Raw genomic sequence first — 25460 nt, 5'->3', positions numbered from 1 at the left:
AACAGAGCCATGTAACTTGTGGCCTGAAGCTGCCTGGCCCATGCCCAGCACGACGAGCTTCACGCGGCCCCCACTTGTATACAAAGGCTTAGGGTAGGATGCACACCAAATGACACCAGAGTAACCCATTTCCTTGGCTGCATCCATTCATATGTTCTAGCATGGGCTACTGAACAGTTAAGTCTAATGAAATTTATTATTTTTGTAGGGTTTCTTAAAAAAAAAAAAAAAAAAAAAAAGCACATGGTATTAGATCAGAAGTTGAGTTTGCAAAACTCAGTTACTGAAGCCTTCAAAGACCAGATAGTCAAGGCTAGTTTCACAGCTCGAGTCCCTTCCTAGCTATGTGGATTAACAACATCTTTAATAGTAAGAGGACATACTAATTCCCTTTCTCATATGATTTAAACTTCTGGCGTTGGGGGAAGGAGATAATACTGTGTACTCCAATAAGAGCCACGTTGACACCTTTTTGAACTTTTGTACAACAGGGAAGCACTGCCGTGGGAGATGCTGGCAAACAAGGAACAAAAGAGTGGTCAAAGTAATGGCCTGTATTTTCTGACTTCTGCTTCTCCTTTACTTGACATAAATTTGCTCTATGACTTTCAGCAAGTCAATTCAATTCCTCTCCGACTCAGCTGTGAATCCGTAAAATAGGAATATCAATAGCTTTGTGATATCCAAGTATACTAAGTCACTTTTTCAGGAATGCCTCGGAAAAAAATTTTTTTAAAAAGTAAATATTCCTAAGCATTGAAAGCATCAAATAAATAAAACAAGGTTGCGGGCCGACATTCTGCAAGTATTAAAAATAGGATTCATTTCTCTTGTGTACTGAACACTCTTCATCCTTGGCATTGGAGGAAGTTCTTGAGGAAAAAATAGTACGTGATTGGGTAACTTTAGGCTGTACATTAGTGTACGCACTCATGCTCAAACGCATAAGAAAGATTTTACACACAAATACCCATAAATCCTTTTTTTTAAAAACTTGTGTGCCTCACTCTGACACCTTTGCATATAAATGACTGAAGAGGTGGATTACTTTTATACACATAAACAATTTCCCCTTTTCGTTTTAAATGGATTAAATTCTTTTTAAACAGTTAAAAAAGTGTATGAATAGGTTTTATAGCTGCTACTGGAAAATCTTCCGATCTATTTTTAAGAAGATGTTCCTTTGTCAATCTATAGCATTTGACATTTCATTACCATTTCTTACATTGCAAAGCTACATAGTTTTTCCTGTTGCGAGACAGAGCCTTTCATAACACTGCAAGCGTAACAAGCACTTGGATGAAGAATTTCTGAGAGACAAAACACTTCATGCACAGTTACTGTACAAAATAACAATGAAATAGTAGTTATTTTGCTACAAAAATAATCGGTGGAAAAGTTAATTATTAGAAAGAACTAAACATGCATGAGGGAGCACTATGGTTTCAAAGACATAAAGGAACGACTAACATATTCCATTATGTAAATGAATTCAAAGATCTTTCACGACTGATCAGCTAGGAGGGACATAATGATTTATAATTCAAATAACTGAGCTTTGAAATCAAATTGGGCTAATATATTTCGAAATATGCAAACCTGGAATAATTGTGAAAGTAATGTAAACCATGACACCAGCTCCAATCATTTGTTGCCTTTGTTGTTAATAACGTAATTTTTTTTTCCTTTTTTCCCTCTTATACAGACCAGTTCCACAGACTGGAATTATGGTTTTAATTCTAGATTATCATTCAGGAAAAAAAAAAAAAAAAAAAGATTTTTATACACATAAAAAAGAAAAACGCCAATTTCTAAGGCTGTCTAGAGACTGACTGACTTTATATATAGCATAAGTATCGAAATTAAATAAATTATTGTTTTAACCTTTCAGGTTTGCCCCAGTTTAATCTATAAAAAATACTGAAAATTGATCCACTAGATCCAGCATCTTAAAAAGCGACTGTTTCTTTCAAAGCAATATATAGTTAATGCTTTTTTAAAATAAAAAAAAAAATCCTAATATAATATGAAAAGGTCAAAGTTTGCAATGCCAGGAAGTAGTTATAAACTACTTCATACGTTAGAAATAAAAAGTACTTCAGTATTATTATTAAAAAAAAAAAAAAACTAGTGGTAGAGTTTTTTATAGGAAAAAATACATATCTTTAAAAGCCAAAATGACCAGTGAAATTGGGTTGTACATCATTTTCTGGAAAAAAGGAAAAACAGCCTCGACAGGTGTAATTTATCATTTTTCTGATTTAATACCAAAGAAATATATTAAAATAATAAAAAGAATCCTGAAATCCTCAAAATTTGTAGTGATAAATAGCCCTCCCTGTCTTTATTGCATTATGCCTACTAACAGAAATATTGCATGGTGGATTTTGCCAGACAAGGACGATTATTTTCCAATAAAAAGTTGCATATTAAATTCCAGCACAAAAGTGGGTGTCTAATACTTTTGAAATCTTTTATGGTTTGCCAGGGAACACAATTTTGAACTTAACTAATACAACATCACGGGGAAGCGAACCAGCATTAAAGCTCTTTTTGTAGAACTCCACCCATGTAAGCAGCAAAGCTACCATGCGCTCAGAATTGCTGTTTGAAGTATTGCCATTGAAAAGTAATTGACCACATTTTTGGTATTTATGTTTTTAGCTAATCTCTCTTTTTGCTTGTCATTAAACATCTCACACTGAGGTTTCAGATATATATTTATGAAGGCATTGCTGCTTTTATATGCTTGCTGTGCATAGGGGTCTGAAACTCCGCTCTTGCAACAGCCTGTAAGTTTTTGCAAAGAAAAAAACCCTAATTTTCATAATAATTCTATTCTTTGGGAGAGCCTGGGTTATTAAATATCTGCTTTTTTCATCCTTTCTAGGTCCTGATAGTGTTATATTTATTTTATGAGCAGAAACCCATTTACTGCAAATATAATCCGAGTAATTTGAAAACTAAAATTACTGAGGTATCACAGCCTTGAAAAAGTATCAGTGGCATCAGTAGTTTATGCTGACCCTCATTTTCGAAAGCTGGCACGTGAAGACAAGCCTTTGAAGGCCTCCACAACACAATATGCAATGCTAGATGCTCGCCGGCTTTAGTACTAACATGAGGCTGATTATTTCAGCATATATACATACATGAATAAATAATCAAGCACTTTAACTTAGGCACATCATGTTACATTTCTTGGTTATTTTTGTGTCTTGAACCCTACTGAAACAATAAGCACATCCTGTACAGGAGGAAAGAGCTCATTAGTCTCTTCATAAATCTTATTAATGAAATATGTCTCTCCTTCTGTTTTTGTCAAATTCTTTAGTAATGTTTTGCTTTCATATATGTCCTATTTTTCTGACGCCACGAGAACACAAGCATATGCATATTTAAAATATCTCAAGTTAGTTGTTTAATAGTATTTCAAGAAAACGTATAAATGTGCATATCGTATGATTTTCATTAAACACAATTCACTTATGGAATGTAGAAAACCACAATCATCATTCAACACATGGAAATTTATTAAAATTATATGATTAGAGTTCTACGGAGGAATAAAATGATACCAATTGTCACATTCAAGCTGCTTTCCCCTCTGCTTGTCTAACAATTAATCTCCTCTACAAAATGACTGAAGAGCTGTGTTTATTTTAAAACAGCTAAGGATTTCAGTATTGAACGTTTTCCCTAAGCGCAGATAACAATGCTTTATTTTCTGTTGTATACCTTCAAATATTCTGTCACAGTAAAAACAACTACCACTTTTAAAAAATCATCTTATTGCTCAATTCATTGAAAAGTCAAAGAGCCATCATTCTACTCCAACTTATGATACATAACATTAGAATAAGATACAAAAAATTTGAAACAGACAATAAGTTAATATCCATGCTTTGGGTAAAAATTCCACAACAATCCTAGAACCCAAGCAAGAATCTGCACGTAAAATCACGTTCGTTTTTATCAGTAATAACGACACCAACCCGGCGAGGAACTTGCAAGCAGGCAAAGATAAAGCATATGAAAAGGCTTGTGTTTAAAATCTAACCCATGCCTCATCTTTGCTGACCTCATCTTCAAAGCAGAACTAATGCTGTTCTCTACTGCCTATAAAATCAGTCCTGTTCTCAGTGCTGTTGTACTCACCAATGCCACCGATGTCAAGAAGATTATGAATGGGATAGATGACTGTAAGCAACTAGTTATATGATTTCTTTTGCTGATAACAAGTAGGTGGAAAGAAGCAAGCCTTTTTTTTTTTTTTTTTTTTTTTAAACCCAGTAACTATGAACAGGAAAAGATAAATCAAAGTGGATAAATATCAACATCCGTACTGGTTTTAAAATGTGGCTTATGAAATACTCCCCCCCCCCCCCCCAAAAACAACTTGTATCAATTTTCACATTATTGTTTTCAAATACGATATGTCGTATACAATAAAAAGGATATCCTACAGAAAGATCATTTAGAAACTGAAGAGTTCTTGAAATCACAGGCTCACATCTTCCCCGGTATTTAAGATTTGTAACACTAGAATAAATAAAGAGAAAGAGAGATTTGTAACACTTTTTCTTTTTTTTTTTTTTTGGAGAGCAGCATTCAAAAACACAAAGTAGTAGAGCATTATATTATGAACATGTTTCTGTGATACATTTTAGGACTTTTTCATTTATGAGGTACGCACTAAAAATATGCCAAATAATCTGTGCCTCAACAAGGAATTCAAGCATTTTATAATCCTGTAACAAATATAACCCTTAAAAAAAAAAAAAAATCAATACTCTTCCATCATATGCCATGATAAAATAAATTAACTGAAGCTTATCCCTATATACATTTATCTGTCTTTCTTACTTACCAACACAATATCTGGCCACTTCTGTAGTATTTATCTGTCCTATTCTCCATGAGATGAAAAACAGTTGTTATTTCCCTTAAGCATAGGAGAAAGGGGGCACAGAAAAACCAAGGACCATATTCACCAAGACAGCGATGCACCCAACTCCCAGTGAAATTGTACCTTACATACATACCTCATACTAATCCCTAATTTCATCTCTTCGCTTACATGGCACTACACCAACGCTTAGCTAAAGCCAAGGTACACAGGGGCTACTGCATTTCCCTAACCGCAACCCCTCTCAGCCACACGCATTTTGTAAGTGTATTCTCCGATTAATCAACCGGGTCAGAAATTAAGATTCGGAATAACACTAGCCTTAGTCCCAGCCCTTGGGGAACACCGTGTAAAGCATCCTCCCAGGTTTGCCAGCAAACTGCTACAGTCAGCCGCCTTACGGTGAAGTCAGGCAGCTAGCGCCACGCACGGGTGATGTGCTCTAGGCGAAGGGCTTGCAGCAGGCCAGGCGCGAGGCACCGCGCACAGCGCTGAGACCCTCCACAAGCTTATTCTGTACTTTGTACAGGGCGGCGCCAAGACACCTAAACGACTTGGGGCAGGATCGGTTGCGTTCAGCTACCAGAATTTTTTTTTTTAAGAAGCAAAGAGGTGGCGGTAGCCTTCAGGCGAAGGGGGTAAACTGGAACCAGTAAACTGTAAGAAAAGCGTTCTTCTCAGGTGAGGGGTGGTTACAATAATAAGTTAAGAGGCACTGCTCTTGTAGTCTGTCACGTCCTAGCTTTCTTATGGGAACGTCATGCAGGTCAGTGCCAACAGTCTTTACTGAAGTCCCAAATGTCTGATATTCACTGCTTCCACTGTAAACTCCAGCCAGTGAGTCCACAGAAGAAAATAAACCCCAGAAGCAGCTGAGATGCATTTAACAACTACACACTAGGTTGCGGTAAAGCTGATTACCAGTTTTTTTTTTTTCCTAGTGTTCCTTTGAGAATCCAAGTTGGGCTGATTGGCCTATAACAACCTGTCCTTCTCCTGTTTCCCTTTTCTGAAGGCAAGTACTATGTTTGCCCTACTCTTCTGCGACATCTGCCATCACCTGTAAGTGCTCAAAAATAATTACAAATGTTTCAAAAAGTGCTTTCACTAGTTCCTTTAGTATTTAAGGATGAATTTCCTTAGGCCTCATAACACATCTGCTTCATGTTTCTTTATTCTGATCTTTGCTCTTATTTCATACTTTACATTAATTTAATTAAGGTATCTGGCCAAAATCAATCTTTTCCTTTAGTGAAGATGGAAGCAAAGATGACATTAAATACTTCAGGCTTCTCATTTTTTTGTCCCTGTTAAATTAGCCTGTATTTTCCCTTGAGCTTCCTCAAATACTAACAAATCCTACCTTTTCTGCATCCTAGTTGCAACTTCCTTTATCCTAGCTGCAACCACCTGAGAATTTCTAAATTTTTTCCCACATGACTGTGCTACATTCCTACACACTCACTGATCACAGGTCTGTGTCCATTTTCCCGTACGTTTCCCTTTTGATTTTCAGGCACTCAGAAACCTCAGTTTCCTCCCCAATAGAATAAGGTATGGCATGCTAACCTCCTCTACAGTCAGATCCACTGATGAATACGATCTTCAGGTTTTTAAAGAACTCTAGACACAACAAGCCTTGCGCTTCTCTTACTCTGCTTATCTCTCTACTGCCCCAAGGTGCTGGCCATTGCCCCTAACCTCTCTCCCTTGCAACTACCTCTTCTTCTGAAGTTGCTTTTTCCTTAATCTCATTTCTCAAGAGATTTTACCTAATAAATCACGGCATGCAGTCTTTTCCGGGTCCCTTGTTACTTTTTTTTTTTTTTTTAAAAAACAACTTTTCTTTTTTGACTGCTCCCCATGTATTTCTGAAACAAAATGGTGTCCCCAAAACACTACAGTTAACTTGCCTGCCTGCCTGCGTCCTCTTTTCCAGCTAACAGCTAAAGGACCCCAGGGCCTACTCTGATCAAGCCTTATTCTTGAATGCTCTCTTAAGTTGCCAGAAGAAAGCTGAATGCCCCTCCCTTTCCAGCCTGGGAGATAACGTTGTATGAAGGAGATTCACAGCAGATTTTCCGGTATTGGATTCATCTGGAGAAACAAACACAGGCCATCTCAGCCTTCTGAAACATATCCCTTTCGAATAAAAAACCAGCTTGACTTTCTCAGCTCAGCAGCCCTGGCACGAAACTGCTAGGATACACCTCAAACTGCTAGGTGATGAAGAGTAAGTAATTTCACATTCGGATGCCTCAGTTTACTTGTCTACAGAATATGCATAATGATACAGACTTTATGCTGTCAGAGTTATTACTGAAAGGCCACTATGTAAAACGTATCATGAGTACCAGCTAGGATTTCAATTTTTAGGAATAAAGAACGGAAGAAGAGATATTACATGCTTTAGAAGCAGCACTGATTGTTGCTAGCTTTTACATATTCGCAGGCTAAGGCATGCTCTATGCCAGATAAAGTAAACCCCTTATTTAGGAAGCTGTAAGCTCAAGAACACAGTTTAGTGCAGATAACTGGTTGGTATTATTTGCTCAGGAAAAGGCAAATAACAATGCAATTACCAAAGCAGTATTCCTCAATTTAGATCTCCAAACAAACATTGATTGACTTTATAAAATCTCTATGAAGCGCCACAAAGGTTCAGATTGCCTTAAAGAAATAGCCCATTCTAGCGAGTCCATAATTCACAGCTTATCCCTACTACGGGGAGTTCTGAAGATGTTTATAGTTGCACTAAATCCTTAACAAGTATATACCATACAAGGCAATAAAAATGAATTTGGACTATCCAGATTTGACATCAATATCAAAATCATAAAAAGGCTATTTTGCAAAAGAGCAAAATCCTTGTCCTTCAGTAGCTAAATGTTAGACACTTAAAAGAAAAACAAGAAGTCACAGTGACAGCAGGAAATAGGGAAAACTAAATCTGAATAACAAAATGTCTTCATCCAGCACTTCAGAGCACTTTTTTTTTTAATATATCTTTTCTTTCAGTTCACAGCTGTATCTGGATAGTGAAAGATGGAATAATAATATAAAAGACTAGAGAATTACTCGTGAGTAAAGAGAGGCTAACAAATTTCAATTATAATCTTAGCAATTCCCATTTCTATTTTTGCCTTATTAGTATCATGCTGTACGAAAGACAGATATAAAATGCAACATTTTAAGCAACAATTTACAAAATATTGTTAGTGTCCGAAAAAATATGTAAAGATCAAGAGAGGAAACTAAAGATACAAAAAGCAGTGTTTGATTACATGAGGAAGAGAAGCCAAGCAATGAGAGAGGAGAAAATTCACAGCCTTCAGAGAAATTGTAGCAAGACAGCACTTCATCCAAATGCTAGTGTCCTCCTCTCTCTCTCTCTCTCAGGTAGCTTATTGATTTAAAGAATTAACTAAATGAAACAGTCAAAGCAACCAATCATAAAGTTTCAAATGAGTCACAGAAAACAAGAGCTTCATCAAAAGCGATGGCAGTACTAAATTCACAAACGCAGTGAGTACATTTTAAAAGCAAGTATAAGAAAAGTGGAAATAAAAATGGCAGAATATTTCCAGTTTTGGTAACACCACCAGTAGCAAGATACTGAGCTACACGCAGACAAGTGAAAGAGTAGCGATAGCATTTATCCATGTTGGAAAGTTGAAAGAGAATTTGTAAAATGAAAACCAAATGGCATGAAGGCAGTACACTTCCAAATATTTACTTTTAGTTCAGTAAGAGAACCAAAATAAAATTCTAGCTTCTGCTCTAGCTTCAAACCAGAAGGTGAAGCTTCCCAGCTTTTTCTACCCTTCAAACCATCGAGCTTGCTATGAGACTTCCTCTAGTGGCAGGACTTCATTGTAAAGTCAAAGCTGCTTAGTAATGCAGTCCCATCAGCAGACCAAACATCTCTTTCCTTAACACAGTGACTTAAAAGCACTGTTTTAACAGGATTTGGGGATTTTTGCTTGCTTGTTTTTTTTTTTTTTTTAAATCTAAAATACGGAAGGGAAGGAGAAGAATGATTATATACTCCAACTTACAATTCTGTGGAAAAAAGGTTACCATAACATCCATAGAAGAATCAGAAAATTCCTTGCTTGCATATTCCCAGGCATTATTATGATGTTTAGCTGGGGAAAGAATCAAGGCAAAGATATCCCTTCCAACCTCTGAAATCCATTTCATGACTTTAAAAAAAAAAAAAAAATCTCATTTTACTGTCCCTAATTTTCTGTCCTGAGTTTATGATTTTGAGAAAAAAAATCTCTCAAGACACATGGCCTGTATCATATAGCTGCTAAAGATATGGACAGCGCACACTAACAGCCTATCCTCCACACAAGATGTAGACTTGATGACAGTTGTGGATTGAAAATTATATTGCAGGAGAAGAGGAGTGGAATGCACAACTTGGAAGAGAAAAATGAAAGATGACCAATGTGGTTTAGAAGAGAAAATTTTGGAGGAGAAGAGAAGAGAACGTGGAAAAGAAACAGCAAAGTGTAGAATGAATACAAAAAAGGGAGCACTGAAGAATCAGGATGTACTGTAGGAAGAGAGAAAACCCACTTGGTCACGTGAACGGTGGGTGCCTTTGATTAATTCTTTGGACATTTACCAAAGAATGGCCTGTAAGCAATATCTGAGCACGTTGGCATACAGTGATAAATGGAGAATTCATCCATCCCCTTTCTGGCAGGCCTCGAACCCTTTCTCTGAGAAGTAATGGTCAGGTACACTGTCACAATAAATCTCAGGAAATTCAGGAACACAGCACCTACTGCACATGCAGAGATTACTATACCTCTCACGCGTGGTAGATTTGGTAATATGACAAAGGAGCTGCTGCAAAATATGTGCTGCTACCTAGACAGAAGAGATGACATCATTGCTGTAAGACAGCAAGTTTTGGCATTTTTCTGTTAAATAATTAGAGCAGAGACAGTGAAAACCTTTATAAACTTAGACAACTTACATGAAAAAAAACAAATACGAACTTGCAAGACAGTATACGTGTGCGTTGTGTCACTTACTCTTATGGGAGAACATATGACAGATAAACTTACTTATGCACTTTAAAATCTCAGTTTTGGATGACAGGAATTAAATCTAAAACAACTGAAAAGCCTGAACCATGCCATTTTAGGATTAGTCTTGGTCTCAAGTTAAGGATATTACAGACATACTTGCAGTATTAAAATCATAAAGATAAAAATCATACATTTTAAACTGAACTTTTAAAGTTGCCTAAGGTGTCTGTTACTCAAGTGCCATTAAAATGTAAGAAAAATGGGCATCTAAATCCCCTAAAAAGACTTTGAAAACCTCTTCCTTATGTGGTACTTATGTTTCAGTAATAACAAAGATAGGAATTTGTTGGCAACAGGGCTCTGTACAGTCATGTTTTAATTATTTCTTGCAGATTATCATCATTTACAGTGAAAGCTCTCTGAGGCTCAATGACAGTGATTGGATATATACTTTTCATTAGAGCTGGACAAAGGTGAATAGTTAAAAAATGCACACACCTTCATGAATAAAAGTGCCAAGTTTCAGTTTGCTACGTTTCATGGAGTCATACTGGTATGAGAGGTCAGGAAAATAGTCACAGATCCAGACTCTTCATACATATCTAGTATTCAAACATTGTGACATGGAACCTCTCTCGCTCTCTATGTAAGTATGCATATGTGTATCCACCTGAGTGAAATAATTATCGTATTTAAAAAAAAAAAAAATCCAACAATAATGTTTAGATATGCTCCATTTACTCATGTTTCAAGTTTTTTTTTTTTAAATCAAAGACTAAAAATACTAAATATTTAAGCAAATATCGTGCAAACATATGATAACTAATTTTCACATGTACTTGATAATAACTGAAAGGGATCAGAAGAGGTTCGCAAAGAATAAGCAAAGCAAAGGCGCTTGCAGTCAAAATAAATACAAAAAAAACTTACAGCCAAACATCCAGGACAGGTTCAAGGAACAGATAGAAGGAAGCAGTTAAAACTAGTCCAGTCTAAATGTTTCCCTGCCTCTACCTCTACAGGGAAGGGTCAAGGCAGGTAGCTACTGCTCACAAGGACACCTTCTAGCTCCAGCGGAAGGAAAGGATTGCTATTCTTTTTCGGTGCAGTGCCTCAACCCCTGCCTCAAGTCCCGGCCTCCATCAACTTCCCGGTAGCCCAAGAAGCGTAAGAATAGGTGGAGTGGCTGCGTTTGGAGGAGGAAGGGGTAACAAGGATAGAGAACTCACTACAGACAGAAGAGCATCCTGTGGCTTAGAAAACCAGTACCCCAGAGCAACAAGCTAATGAGAAGAAAGTCTAAGGAGACCGGGAGACATCCTAAATCACAGTCCTTCTCCAGAATCATCATCTGCCTGCAGTTCTCCTAGCTCCTTCAAAATCCTACTGCCCACTCTTGCCTATCTTCGCCCTCATGCAACTCCTCTCAACATCTCCCTCCTCAAACCTACTCTACTGTTGCTGCAAAACTGACTTTTCCTGAACACGATAAGAAGACATCTAGATGTCTTGCATACCAGAAAATTTTGAGACTAGATGTTTCTTCAGTTAACATTTCTCCTGCCACACATTCAGCTTTTAAGATAATGGTCAAAGCAAGCAAGGATAGCGGAGACTGCAAGAGCTACACTGTAAAATCTCTGGTAAGGCTATTGTGAAAATACAGCCATTAATGTATCCATTCCGACTGCATAAAACTCCATCCCTTCAAAAATTATTTAACAGGAGTTCAGTAAAGGGTATATTAATTAACTTGCAATGGAAAAGAGATAGACGGTCTAAGTTCTGATGTGACAGTAGTACTTTAAACTACAGTCAAAAGGTCTAAAGGACAACAATTACACTGATAATTCTCAAGGTATTTCTGTACTTTGAAGAACATCCATCTGACACAACCTTTAATCCATCAACTGAACAGTGGCTACTGCAGCTACCAGTAGCCATGACACAAATATTTCAAATATTATTAATATTTCATATTAATGAAAAACTCACGGAGTTATACTGATGACCAATCCTCTACTGCAAAGCTGCTACTACTGAAATCAAAAGAACAGATTAAAGAAACTAACATGAAAATGAGCTACTGAAAACACAGAGATCTGGGGAAAGACTGCTTAATAACATGTTCAATCAATGTGTTCGGAATCTAAGATTAAAAAAATGTCATTTACCTCTAAACGTTACTGAACTCACATCAGACTTCAGGAAACTAGAAACTTCATGTGTCAATCAGTAAGCTATCACAAAAAAAAAAAAGATCAAGTCCTCTAACGGTGGAACAGAAAACTGGCTAATATGTCCTGCCAGACTACAACTTGTCTGACTTCCACAAATTCAGTTGCTCTGTTTACTCCTCTAAGCAAGTATGAAATGTTTTCTCCCTGCATCCTTTATCATCTTGGTTAATAGCAAAGTAAAAGGAAATTACCTGACACTATCTCTTGATTATTTGACAGTGTAAATGGCAGATTATAGTAAGGTATTTCTTCCAATGCTTTCTGCTTCGAAACACTAGTTGCCATTAGCCAGGCAATTTCAAACATAATATATTTTGGATAATGCTGTGTATTAACAAAACAGAAGCTATAGTGTCTCAAATACTGTTGCGCAGTATATGAGATCATCATCATTTCAAAGGTGCGCACTAAAAATTCCCTAGCATTTCTTTTCAACCTAATCTTAAGGAATAATGTATGACAAATATCACCTACTTAAACACAGAAAAAAAGGGAACTGTTAGGATCAGCCAGAAGAGTAGACTAGTAGCTTCCTAAAATAACACTGCAGTTAAAAGTACTGACTGCATACTGCTACTGTTATGAATGCGCTAAGATTAGTCTCAGCAACAAAGCAACCAAAATACTTTCAGAATGACTCGCCCCATCAGACCCTATTTCTTGGATTACGTATCAGTATGTTATGGTTTCACATCCAGATTTTCCAATCAGCATGTTATCACCAGTGAGATGCTAGTTTATTTTAACTGAGACAAACATGAGCGTTTAGACAAGTTTCACAGCCAACTCCTAAAGATATTGCTTGCCAATTCAAGTTGTAACATCCAGTCTGTAACACAAACATCATCTTCAATCTCATCAATGAGCAATTCATAAACAAAGATGCTGTATGTTTTTATAAAAATATATTAAACCATGAGGAAAGAAGAGATGGCACGCGTAATCTAAAAACCAGCACTGATCTTTTCTGGTTATTTACCTGGCTTTCTTTAAAAATCTTCCAGGTAACATTCAAACGCTAACTCTGTTTTGCTCTTAATTTACAGTACTTGTGCAAATACAGCCATATCCAAACTAAACACATGCAGTAGGTATCACGCAACTTGTTAAATGATATCCTGCTATTTCCTCAATCAGCAAAGGCAACAGGAATGTCCTCTCAATGGTAGCAACAGGTGGAGAAAAGGAAGCAAACTGATGCATCTGGTCTCCATACAACAGCCCTCTTCCCCCTTTTTCTCCTCAGTTGTTTAGGTTTCACCATACTTTGGAACAACAAAACGAAGCCTCGCTGCCTAATTCCATGACATAGACTGCTTCCAGAAACGGTACACAGCAAGGATCCATCAATGTTTTTCCATTCGTCTCCCTCTATTTATCTGTCTACAGAGCATGCCCCAGGTAAATAGCATGGTTTGATGGGTATGATTGTTTTCCTAAGGCAAGATATAACACTAGGCTTCTGGTTTACAGGAAGCAAAGCATTTATGCCTTGTTTTCTCCAGGAAAGTTAAGTTACATTAGAGAATGACCTTGTCTTGTTTGTTAACGACTTCTCAAGGTTGGTAGTCATGGTAGCAAAAGACAAGTTATGTTTAATATTGTGTGAACAGGTCACGGTTAACCTGGCAATACAGCAGAGATGTTTCCCTAGTAGGACAAAGTCTACTGAAAGTATTTCAAGGTCTTATAAGTCAGATTTGGAGGGAGAAAAGTTAATGACAGCATGCAGACTAAAGAGATAATGCACTTTCCCTTGCTACTCTTTCTCCAGGCACACACAGAACTCTGTTTCCTGAAGAACCTCTGATTTTTTCAGTGGATTTTTAATTTTTCAGAGGCACCATCCTGTTCTGCTTCAGGAGTAAAACTCATTCAGAGGAAACCTTTTTGACTAGGTAGGAATTCTATCACATCTCACTAAGGACATAAGTAATAAAAGACAGAATTCTGGCAGTTTTGCAGGCACCCATGGAAAGGGTCTGCAGTATTGTCTGGAATAATTTTCTAGGGTTATTCTTAGGAAACATAGAAAATAGACCCACGTATTGAAACGCCAGATACTAGTCTTATTCGGGCAGATGTCAGAGATGAGGAGAGAGAGGACTATAGCGCCCTTTGCCTTCTTCAGTCTGAGTCCTTACAAGCTCCTCTCTTTGTGAATCCCCGTTTCTGAGAGCGTCAATTCTGCCACACCTTTGCCAAATTAAAGGCTCACAACAGAAAGCTCTAACACGTGTTTCGGTGGGTATAATGGGAAAGAGCTGTTACCAAGGAGAAGACAGGTTATGCTAATTCGGTTTGCTATTTTTCCCCCAACTGCTTTTTTTGTGCAAAAAGAGAAGAAAGCCATGTGGCCTACCAGCCTAAGCCACCAAAGACAAGAAGTGCTCTCCATTTCTACTCTATGCGATTTAACTTGTAGCTCCAAGGACATTTCTCTTAGAAGCTTAGTTGGCTTACACAGTTCCCATTGACCTCAGCTCATTCATTTTCATACTTCGGCTACACCTACAGTTGTGCTGAGATATCTGTTTGAGGGAACATTGTAAAGAATCAGAGAGGAGAACTGATCGGGGTTAGAATTAACTCTCTCAACCCCCCCCCCCCCCAAACAACCCCCCAAAAAAAACTCTCTTCAAAACAAAGAAAGGTTAGTTTAACTTGGATCAGTTCTCCCTCATGAACTACCGCGAAGCTTCACAGCCGATTCTACTAGCATCTGAGGGTGCAGGAACAAGAAGCCAGGGAAGGGTGAGAACTGCTTATGCCAGGACTGCCACTGGAAACAGCGTGTGAAAGCACAGGTCTATTCTCCCGTAAGCCATTTCCAGAAGTGAGCCAGGCACTGTGGAGTCCATGCCCAGCTGCAAGCGCTTAGGAGCCTGCAGTAACTTCTGAACATAAGATATGGGCACTTTTGAAATGGTTATCCCTAACTTCAAATATTTCAAATTTACAGAAAACATTTTTTCTAGCTAAGGGCAAACTTAAAGACATAAAATAAAACTTGGACTTTGTGTAAACATTAAAGACAAAACAAATTACAGACAGAAGAGAACCCAAGCACAAACTCACATTTTTGTCATAAATGTTTCTAGAACCTGGTTGTCATCTGTTATTCCTAAGACTTCTGACATTCGGGCATACACCTGGAAATAAACATTTCAACAGTAACATATTATAGACATTTACCAGCACCAACATTTTCATTTATTCTAAAACCTTCCCTATTCTGATTTTGCAGAAGACTAAAGGCACAAATGCTTGCCCATCCAGTGTAGCTAGAGCTTTTGTGAAAGATGACTTCCATTCTTTAAGATAGCATTTTGTGAATTTGGGGCTGACAGATTTTTACTCGCCTTCGCGTACATTACTTCCCATAAAGGAGCTGTAAATAGTCCATATTAAACTCACTTTGTGGTTCAGAGAGCAAAACAGTATCTATTTAAAACACTACATTTTTAATAAAAAGTTGCAAAAGGTTGGAGAAAACATATTTCTTTTCTTGCTCCCTGTCCTCAGTGGAGTGTGTTTCAACATTTTTCTTTAATTTGCCAGTTGTTGCACTCCCCATCATAAAATCTGGTGAATTAAGTACTCGTCATGCATTCAGTTTTCTGTTTTCCCTTCCTTCGACAGCTAAGTAATTTGTTGTTGTAACTTTCCTCCTTTATTTCAGATCCAAGGCATATATTACTAGTTAAGTTTTCCCTGTACCCTACCTAACAGATCAAAATGCTTTTATGAAGCAGTAACAAATAGGCAGGACACATCAGATATAATTACGACTTGCTGTGTAGTCTTCATAAAATTTTCTGATAGCTTTAGTAGCCAAACATTTAGTTTGGATAAACACATGCAGTTGGATAAAATCAACTTGTTTCAGGAACAGAAGGGAGAGAAACACTGCAAAATTTCTTCACAATGCTCTGTCAACTCATTTTATCCTCAGCTAAAGTAACTCTGCTCTTTGCTTAAGACTGGCCTAAACACAGCTCCACCAGCCAGTGCATTTCATTTCAGTCATTTCAACCTTCAGTGACACCAAAGCAAATATTGTGGGTTATATGTATTTCTTCCATATTATGTGACCCAGCCACGTATCACTAAGGTCTGAAATGAGAGCACAAATCACAGCACTCCTAACCTAAGTTACCCAGTGGTGAAAGCCTGGTGCCATCTAGCTGTCAATTTTGTTCATAAACTTTACATATTCCACACAAATTTCCATGAACTTCAGATAACTCAGTACTGTACTGTATCTAAACTTGACTGTACTAACTTCCTTTTGGGTAGTGATGCAATCCCATTACTTTTTAAAAAAAACCAAACCGGCAGTATTCTATCTGTGGCAAAGTCAATAAAAATTGCATTTTCATATCTGAACGACTTCAGTTTTAAATCAGAGTATAATAAAGGCATTAGTAAATCAATACTATAACCAGATTTTGCACCACAATAAGGATAACTTACTTAACATTCAAGCTAAGAATATCACCTTTTATGACTGTATGAATGCAATATATTGCGATAAAATCCACAGTGAGAGCACAAGGAAAATATGGAAAATTTTGTAATAATGAATAATACAATCATCCAAACTTTGCAAAATATTATATTCACACTGTATATGAGAAGTCATCCTTTATAATAATTAAACGTACTTACAATAACATTAAAACATTAAACACATCCTCTGGTATTTTACTTCTAAACAGTGCACTGCAGAAATGCTGTACTGGCTGCAATTCTAGCAAATTTTTAAAATCTCCGTATGGGACATGAGGAAAGTAGAAAAAGAGACAGTGAGGAGCGTAAAAAAATTCAGGAAACGCAGGTTGACTTTTAGATATTTCCTTTCTGCAACAGCAAAGCAGTGGCAGAAAGGGAGCGGACGTGAGCGAGCACATGTTGTACCAGCACTGTGTTCTGTTGTCAAACTAGGCTCTCGCCGCATCAGAGTTTAACAAATAAAATACTGAAACAGCAGTCAGTGTTGACAAAGAGCAGTGCTTTAATCCACAATTATCCCTGTAACTCTTACTACTCCTTTTATCATCCATTAGCTTTGATTCCCATTATCCCATCAAGAAGTGTGTCAACGCTTTTGTCCCTGGGGATTTCCCACAACTACTAGGATCTGACAGCCAAGCTTGAGTGCTAAGCAGGATCATTACCTCTTAAATCCACTTATCTGATCCACTGAATAGTAAATTGAAAAGCTCATTAACAGCAACAATCTGATTTGTTCTCACATGTGACAGGGTCATTTTAAGTCAGCATGAATACGGCGCCTGTATTAAAAACTACTGCCTATTTTGTGAAGTGACACGGTAAGCAAAAATAAATGGGATATTGTAAACGCCTTCTTCAAAATCACTATCAAAACCAAAACACACATTCAGTATATAAAAAAAGAAAAGCAACTGCCACCCCAAACCATAACAACGATATGCCCTTAGACTTTTAAGCACTATAAAAAATTAATGCTAAGGCATTTTTGGATATATAATCATGAAAACCACTTCAGCAACAGAGACTGCGCTACGTATTCAAAAGGTGGAGAAAAATACTGTTGAAAGGGGTCATAAAAGGATGTGGAACGGCACGTGGAAGTGATCTCATCTTACGTTTGGGTCACATCCCGGCGCCGTGACTGTAAAAGCAGCACAGGATCCTTGGGTGGGCTGGGAACTGCGCAGACACACACCTTCCGGGGCACCTGCGTTTCAGGCCTCCCCCCTCCCTCCCTGCAGCCAGGACAAACAACGCTGCTGGCTTTCGTTCCCTCTGCAGCCTTCACCCGAGGAGCGGAATAATTAACTTCCAGTAGGAAACAAGCAGATTAAGACTTTTGTAAAACCTCTACACAATTACTCCCAAATCCCTACCACAGTAGGATTTACAACTTCCAATACAAACCCTGCAACAACACATAACGCTGCGCCATCACGGTATGACATCACCATAAAACGTTAGCTTCATAACAATAAAATACGACATCACCATCGTCACCATCTCATTCCTACATCAGTTACAAACGACGGTGAAAATCTGCAGAAGTGATAATATTATGTCAACAACACTAGATGATCTTCAGCAGTACAAGCATGTCCTCAAGGTGCTTACAGCAAGCTCTGACTGATATCATTACTTCAGCCAATAAGCAAGTGACATTGCAATATTCAAGGGTGACGGCAGCGGTCAGGATAGTGAAGAGAAAGGAGAGGCCAGCAAAGCACCTTCAGTAGTAATAACCACTTCAAAGATATTAAAGCAAGTGTGAGGGCAACAGATCCAGGGTTCCTTCTTGGCCCCCCCCCATTCGTACCGTCACGGCTCCCTCGACAGAATCAAGACATTTAAGGAACGCAGCAGGTTCACGAGCTCAGCGGCCAGTGCATCTTCTGCGATCCGACAGATTTATCGGGCATTCAAATCACGCACCACTATACTTCCCAACTATTTGAACTGTACCTGCTGCAATTCAGAAGAAAGAGAAAATAAAATTGTGGGAGCAACACTTCATAAAGCAAATCACTCCTATGTGAACATAGTTTAAGAAAACAGAGAAATAGTACAATAATCATGTTAAAACTTTATTCCCCTGACTTCCTGCACTCTGTAGCCCTAGACACGTTCAACTTTGCTGGGTTTTTTTAAGGTCTTCTTTTTCTGGTACTATCTTTATAACTCTGAAGAAGCTAATTATGTCTATTCTTAAATGTGAAGCAGATTATAGAACTGGGAAGCTCAGAATATGAGTTCCTAAAGGCTGCACGGCTATATAATGACAGCCACAGAAATTCAATAACGGCACTGTATGGAATGTACTCAAACACACCCCATGAAACAAATTAAAACAGAGCAATGAATCTCTCACACTGTGCAAATAAGAAAACACAAGAAAATGTTGATTTCTATATATATCATAAGGGCTATTATAATGAATTAAGATTTGGGATAATGAATCTTCAGAAAATTACAGTGAAGTTATTACCCGTAGGCACAGCGTAAACGTTTCAGATATTATAACTTCCTTGAAGCTCTCCAGGCCTCGCTGCAGAGAACACAACATTAAAGTATTTTGTCATGAACACTGAGGGCAAAACCAGACCTTAATCATATTTACCCCAAACTGACAGAAGCTGAGCGGGGACAGCCGCTACAAAAGAGCCTGGAGGACTTGGTCTGGAAGATGCTCGGACGGTCGGTTTGGGAACTCCGCTCAGTGCAGGGGCTACTGCAGCAAGTTTCTGCAGCTGCCACCCACCTCTCTAGCCAATACCTCTGTCCATTACCCACTAAAGCCCTCTTGTACTAATCAAGAGTCTCCTTCTGGAGATCAAGCGCCACGAGGTATTTAGTAATTTCCATTGATTTTGAAATAAAAATCAGGTATTTTGATGTTGAGCAGGTAAAGTTCCATTACATGCAGGGGAAATTTAGCTGCCAAATCCCATATGCGACTTCTGAATATCTGAACAGATTCCTATAATTAGTGGATTAAGGTGCCAGACCAATCACCTTCTATTTCAGGACCAAATTAAGGGCTTAAAAAGCCTTAATTTTTCTATCCTTTTCATAACAGAGGAAACCTTGGTCATTCCTTAAATCTCCATTCCTCACCAGCTGTCTTAAAAAGGTAAGATCTTAAAATCTCCTTACAGTCTAGGTCAAAGGAATATGCTAATCTGTTGTTATATATTTAACTCCTTAAAAAAAAAAAATTAAATTCAAAATAGGCCATAAAGAATTGCCTCAAATATTTTCAGGCAGTATCCTTGACAAGAAGATTAGGTTGGGCTTTGCAGTACAAAAAAAAAAGCAGGCTAGTCTCCCATTCTTTGCTACATGTGTTTGTAAGCAACTGGAGGAAGTATACCAATTATACAAATGACATGCTATCTGCTGCTTCATCTTCAAATCTAGTTTAATCAAAATACTGCAGAAAATCATCCTCAGTGGAAAGAGACCTATAAAATAATGTTTAAAAATTACAGAAAGCTAATAATTAGGGTATTGTTACTGCAGTTAAGCGTGATGTCGTAGGGGAAAGGGTAAGCATGCTGTGTGGCTCACAGTCATTATCACGGAGGCTATTTCCTTGCTAGTCTGTTGAAATATTCTGTCATCACAAGTTCAGCTAGTAAGAGTAATTAACTGTTCCCTCGAAGGCTGCTTGCCAGGCCTCTCTTCCCCGGCCCCTCCTGCACTAGCTCAACGGAGGAGGAGATCTCGCAGGCGGCTGGGGTGCTGCAGTGATTAACTCCCCACCTCTCGCTCCATCAAGTGCCTGTGCAACGCCAACAATAAACCTTTTCTTAAATGGAAATTGATCTTTTTATTCCAACGACTTTCTCTCCAGCTTTCTTTTACTACTTCTGTTCTCTTGATTCCTCTGTTTTCTGATAATCTTCAGAGAAAGATTTGCAATTCTGGTGAACTTGTTATGCGAGACTTACTGTGAACTAACTGCAGTTACTACTGATGCAGCATAAGAAACATTCTCTGAAAAACATTAGTTCATCTGCTCGGCCTTCAGTCAGCCAACTGTTAAACATGTGCTTAGCTTTAAATGTCTGGTTAGCCTACTATTTTTGTAAAGCACTCTTAGAGCTTTTTAATTATATTGTCGCTTTTCCTTTCCTCCAGGTGTTAAAGTACAAATATTACAGTGTAAACTGAGAAATATCATTAACAGCTATTACTTTTAAATCAACATCTGGAAGATTTTTAGGTTTTCAAAGCCCAGTTCTGCTCCGTATTTTCTATCAGATAACCAGAGCAAAGCATTGCACTGCAGCGATTCAAGCCATATATGCAGTCAGTCTTTGACAAGAAACCAAAACGCTGCCATAAAATCCTCTAATGATTGAAGCAACGCGGTACTGTACAGATTACAAGATTAGATTTATGCCAATCAGAAAACTCTGAAAGAGCAAGCACTGCAAGTACTTCAGCAGTAGTAATCAACGCTCCTACTTGCCAGTGCAACTACTGAAAGTGTCCAGCTTAATTCTACTCACCTGCTTAATTGTATCTAAGTAAGTGGCCCACTCAGCATGCTTATGCGCAAGCATTTAATATCCTTTAACATCAACATTAGTTTGGCACTTAAAAACAAGTAACAAAAATCATAGCTATTTATTATATTGCCAAAATTTCTATTCCTAAAACTATCCCGTTGTATTTTCTACTGACTTCAGCATAGCTGCAGGTGCTCAGCGTCTCTCAGCCTCGAGCCTTAAGCGTATGAAATTTAGCAACATCCCATATTTTTAAAAAGGTTTTGCACTGCAGTTGTATATCAGGGTGCTTTTTGCACATTTATCCCACGGCATAAGGAGAGGTGTTACAGCCACCACAGCTAATACTAGCAATTTGAACAACCCTCTTTGGCAAGCCAGAAATAAGATAATTGTTCAACATAGGCTGGCTCTTCTGAAATACTGGAAGCATTGCCTGTAATTATAGACATCTGTCATTGCTAGCCACTCAGTAGTAACCCTGACATCAATATACAACTATAACACTAAACCGCCTGCAGGCATAGCAATGGGAGCCAGATACGAGAGGCGGGCAATCATCTGCCTCATCCAAACTATCTGTCAAAGGTTCCTAACCACAAATAGCTCTTACGTTTTGTATCCTTAGGATAATATGTTGATTTATTTTAGATCCTCTAATATTTACAGTCTAGGCCATCTACTAAAATAAAGAAACAAACCTTATGGCTAATGGAGACAGTTACCGTTCAAAATCATCAGGAAAGGTCATAGCTCACCACTCAAATGTTAAACACGGGTGGCTGCCTTGAACGTGCACCTTTGAATACACTTGCCCTCCTCCAGACTCATCCGTGATTATTTCCGACTGCAATTTACATTGGTCACTACTGTCTCATCAGCCAACAAGAACCACCACCACCACCTCAAGAAATATTTACATTTTCACTCTCTAGATATCTTTGCAAAGAGGTGCAAAGTAAGTACCAGTGTGCTAGAGTTCAGCACGTGAGTACAGAAAAGAATTAGCAGAATTATCTCGCACGTGTAATTTCGTAAAAGTAATTAGCATTAATGACTTAAAGTATGTTTGCAGATTAGATGCTTCATCAGTTCTTAGCAGGAAGCCAAAGGCTGCTCTTAACCAGGCAGTAAAGAGTCTTGAAATTTACATACAACCGTGCAACCATTTCTTTCTAATTTTAAGGCGAAAACCCTGCTGAAAGCCTCAACTTCTACTTTTTTTTTAGCTTCGTTTGAAAATCAATCGCAGAAAGGGGCAAAAAAGATTGTAGGTTTAAACTAATTAGGAATTAACATCCTTGCAATTATCATAATTTGTTATTAACAAAACTGAGATTTCTTAGGATGATTCACAACAGCTTCTGCTGAAGAGAAACTATTAATTACTAGACAGACAGTTAGCTTACAAGTGAGCTGCATTTTAAAAACCTCCTTTAAAATACAATTGCTAAATGCCTTACAGTGCTGTAATGTGAGACAGGTTCAAATCTTATTACTTCACTGAAATTAAAACCTAAGTTTTAATACTGTTCAAGTCGAACAATGATTCCACACTTTATTGCTTTTGAAATCCCTTGATGATCATAGGAAAAAATGCCCTCGAGAAAAAGAGACTCTGTTTTCGATAAACAGAAAATACAGTTTGCACTCTTAGCCTCTTTGTCATCACAAAAAAAGGATTTAATGCCAATTCTTTAAAAAAAGACTTTTTTTTCACAAAATGTGCACCTTGTGTGCCATTTGTAAAATCAGCTCACTTTCTTTTATTTATTACTGCAGCGCGGCAAGGCAATAAAGCAGATACTGATAGCTAATAAATTACATGCCTTTTAAAACAATTCTCCAGCTACAAAAACTTGTAACTACAAAGGCTTACATTTACATGGTACCTCATGTGAAATGTCTATACTTATGTTCTATTTAACCATATAAGTAAAATCTGACCCCTTTTTAAACAGTCAAGTACGTAACAGGGGCTACATTTAAGATTAAACAAGAGGTAACTTTTTAAAGGCTTTCCTATAGATTTATACAAACAAACATAACATTTAACAGAAAATGGAGCTTAGCAGTTCAGATGCAAAGTATTTTAAATAAAACATATTTTAAAGCATGCCCTTCAGACTACCTTGAGGAAAAAAAGAGATCACCGGTTTTTCAATTTCTGCATGATAACAATCTTACTCTTAAGCCTAAACATTCCATAAGGTTTTCAGTAATAACTGCAACATATCATGGCAATACAAAACAATAATTTTTCTATCATCTACCCCAAAAAACAGGATTCGTATTTTTAATTAAACATCAGAGGTTTGGGGAAGTGGTTTTTGGTTAAAACAGATTTTGGAAATAAAAAGCCCTGCAGTCTTATTTCATCATGCATGTCTCCAAGAAATGCTTAATATCTATATGCACCTACTAAACTCATTACACTGCTCTTAAATATTTTTCTTACTGCAGCTGGCCTAGCAATTATAGCTAATCTGCACAGAACGCTGAGGTGCATTTCATTGTCTTTTCCTACTGTACTGCATTATTTTTAGGCTTACGTGCTGAACTATTTTCATACATTCGTTCCTTACAATTTGATTGTCTCGTAAATCACTGGACTAAGCACTACGTTCTTTTTAATTGTCTCTATACCATCATGCATCTAAATTTAAGAGGTATAATCCTAATATTAATTTCCTCCACTTACTGTTATTTTTGTAGCATTTGTGGCTGCTTTGGTATTGCTTTGCTCGCACAACTTGTTTTCACTGCTGTAGTTCCAAAATCTCAGTTCTTTAATTGAGCATGAAAACAAACCATAACTCCCTACTAATAAATATAAACATACAGCATTTAAAATACTGCTATTCAATGTAAAGACAACAACACAGGACACGTTAGTGGAAAAGCCGCGTGGCTCTGAGCTCCTCACCAAGCACACCACCACCATGACTATCAATCATTTTGAATGGAGATGCTGTGGGGCAGATCTTGCAGTCTCACTGAGCAGTGCTTGATGCAAAATGAGATGGGGAAATAGTTTTCAGACGCTTTTCTACTCCCTCAACCTTAGGGCCACCTTTCCCTATGTTAACTGAAGGTTTACTATAGTAATACATCATTTTCTTATATTTTGCGCATGTAAATAGTGCTCAAGTATATCAAGGCAAAGACATTCATTACTGAAAGTAGACAAAAAGGAGGTTTAACCAACCAAGCAGCCAAAGCCAAGCCTGCAGTTGCCTGACTCAGGTAAGCTTATCTACTTGTGACGATTAAATATAGGTGTAATTTTAAGACGGCACAGAATAAAGAATGAATGAAGCCCAATGTATCTATACCAGGAGATATCCTTTGCATAACAGGAGTCCCAGAAAACACAGCAAGGGGTGGAGAGGGAAATTAACAGGACCATTAAAATAATAGTTTGCTTCAAGAAAAGTTAGAGATATTAAAAAGAAAAAAAAAAAAGTAGTACCCAGCTAATGAATTCAACATTTTTAAGTTGAAACACAGGGCACTGAAGAAGAAGGAAGAGCTTAGGCGAAAGGATTGACATGGTCTGTGCTCATAAGCACAGAAGGTATTTGAGATGGGTATTTTGAAGAGCAAGTTGCAAATATCAAGCTTGTGTTAAAACTAAGTGAATATAAATGTAGCCAAAACAGGACATAATGTACTGTAAGTTAAGGAATTCCAAACACAAGTACATAGTACAGGTAAGTGTGAAAATATATCCAACTCTGATCACCAGCAGGGAAGCTGAATACAGTCACACGAGTATTTACTTAAAAGTTTACAAAACTAACAAGAAACTACTAAAACTGCTCAGCCAAAACTGGTCAAGAGTCCTGATCGATAACTATTTTCAGTACTATGTGGGAAGTTTCAGACTTCAGCCTCTCTGTTAAAGGCTTCTGAAACAAAGGGTCATACTCTCCAGTCTTGCACAGATAAGCATACAGCCTACACTTTCCTGGCTCTGGCTCGAGAAACACAGACTCAGGCAAAGAGGGAAAAACACAGAACAAACTGAAAAAGGCCATCGTATCCAACGTTTGACTTAGCCACTCAAGGGTGCACACAGTTAAGAATACATTACAGAGTAAGTCAAGAAGGCAACACCAGAGGACCTAATAGGCAACACCTAGAAAAGCCAAATTTCATACCTGCACTCATTCAGGTCCTGTACTATTTGGAAGAGTGGCCAGATGACCTACATTCTGCATGCAGTTCT

At 37.7% G+C, this 25460-nt stretch overlaps 1 protein-coding gene across 3 annotated transcripts in view; it reads right to left on the bottom strand.

The window, feature by feature from the left end:
* RANBP17 (RAN binding protein 17) overlaps positions 1–25460 on the bottom strand; it is a 170508-nt gene that overhangs the window by 63572 nt on the left and 81476 nt on the right. For all 3 annotated transcript variants that reach the window (XM_068959443.1, XM_068959444.1, XM_068959445.1), the window contains 2 exons: positions 15276–15349; positions 4462–4542 (listed from right to left, as the gene is read on the bottom strand). In XM_068959443.1, coding sequence (XP_068815544.1) covers positions 4462–4542; positions 15276–15349 — 155 coding nt within the window. The remainder of the gene's footprint in view (positions 1–4461; positions 4543–15275; positions 15350–25460) is intronic.

Source organism: Struthio camelus, chromosome 13 (assembly GCF_040807025.1).
Source record: "Struthio camelus isolate bStrCam1 chromosome 13, bStrCam1.hap1, whole genome shotgun sequence".
Classification (NCBI taxonomy): Eukaryota; Metazoa; Chordata; class Aves; order Struthioniformes; family Struthionidae; genus Struthio; species Struthio camelus.
This window is presented reverse-complemented; position numbering and strand designations above follow the sequence as displayed.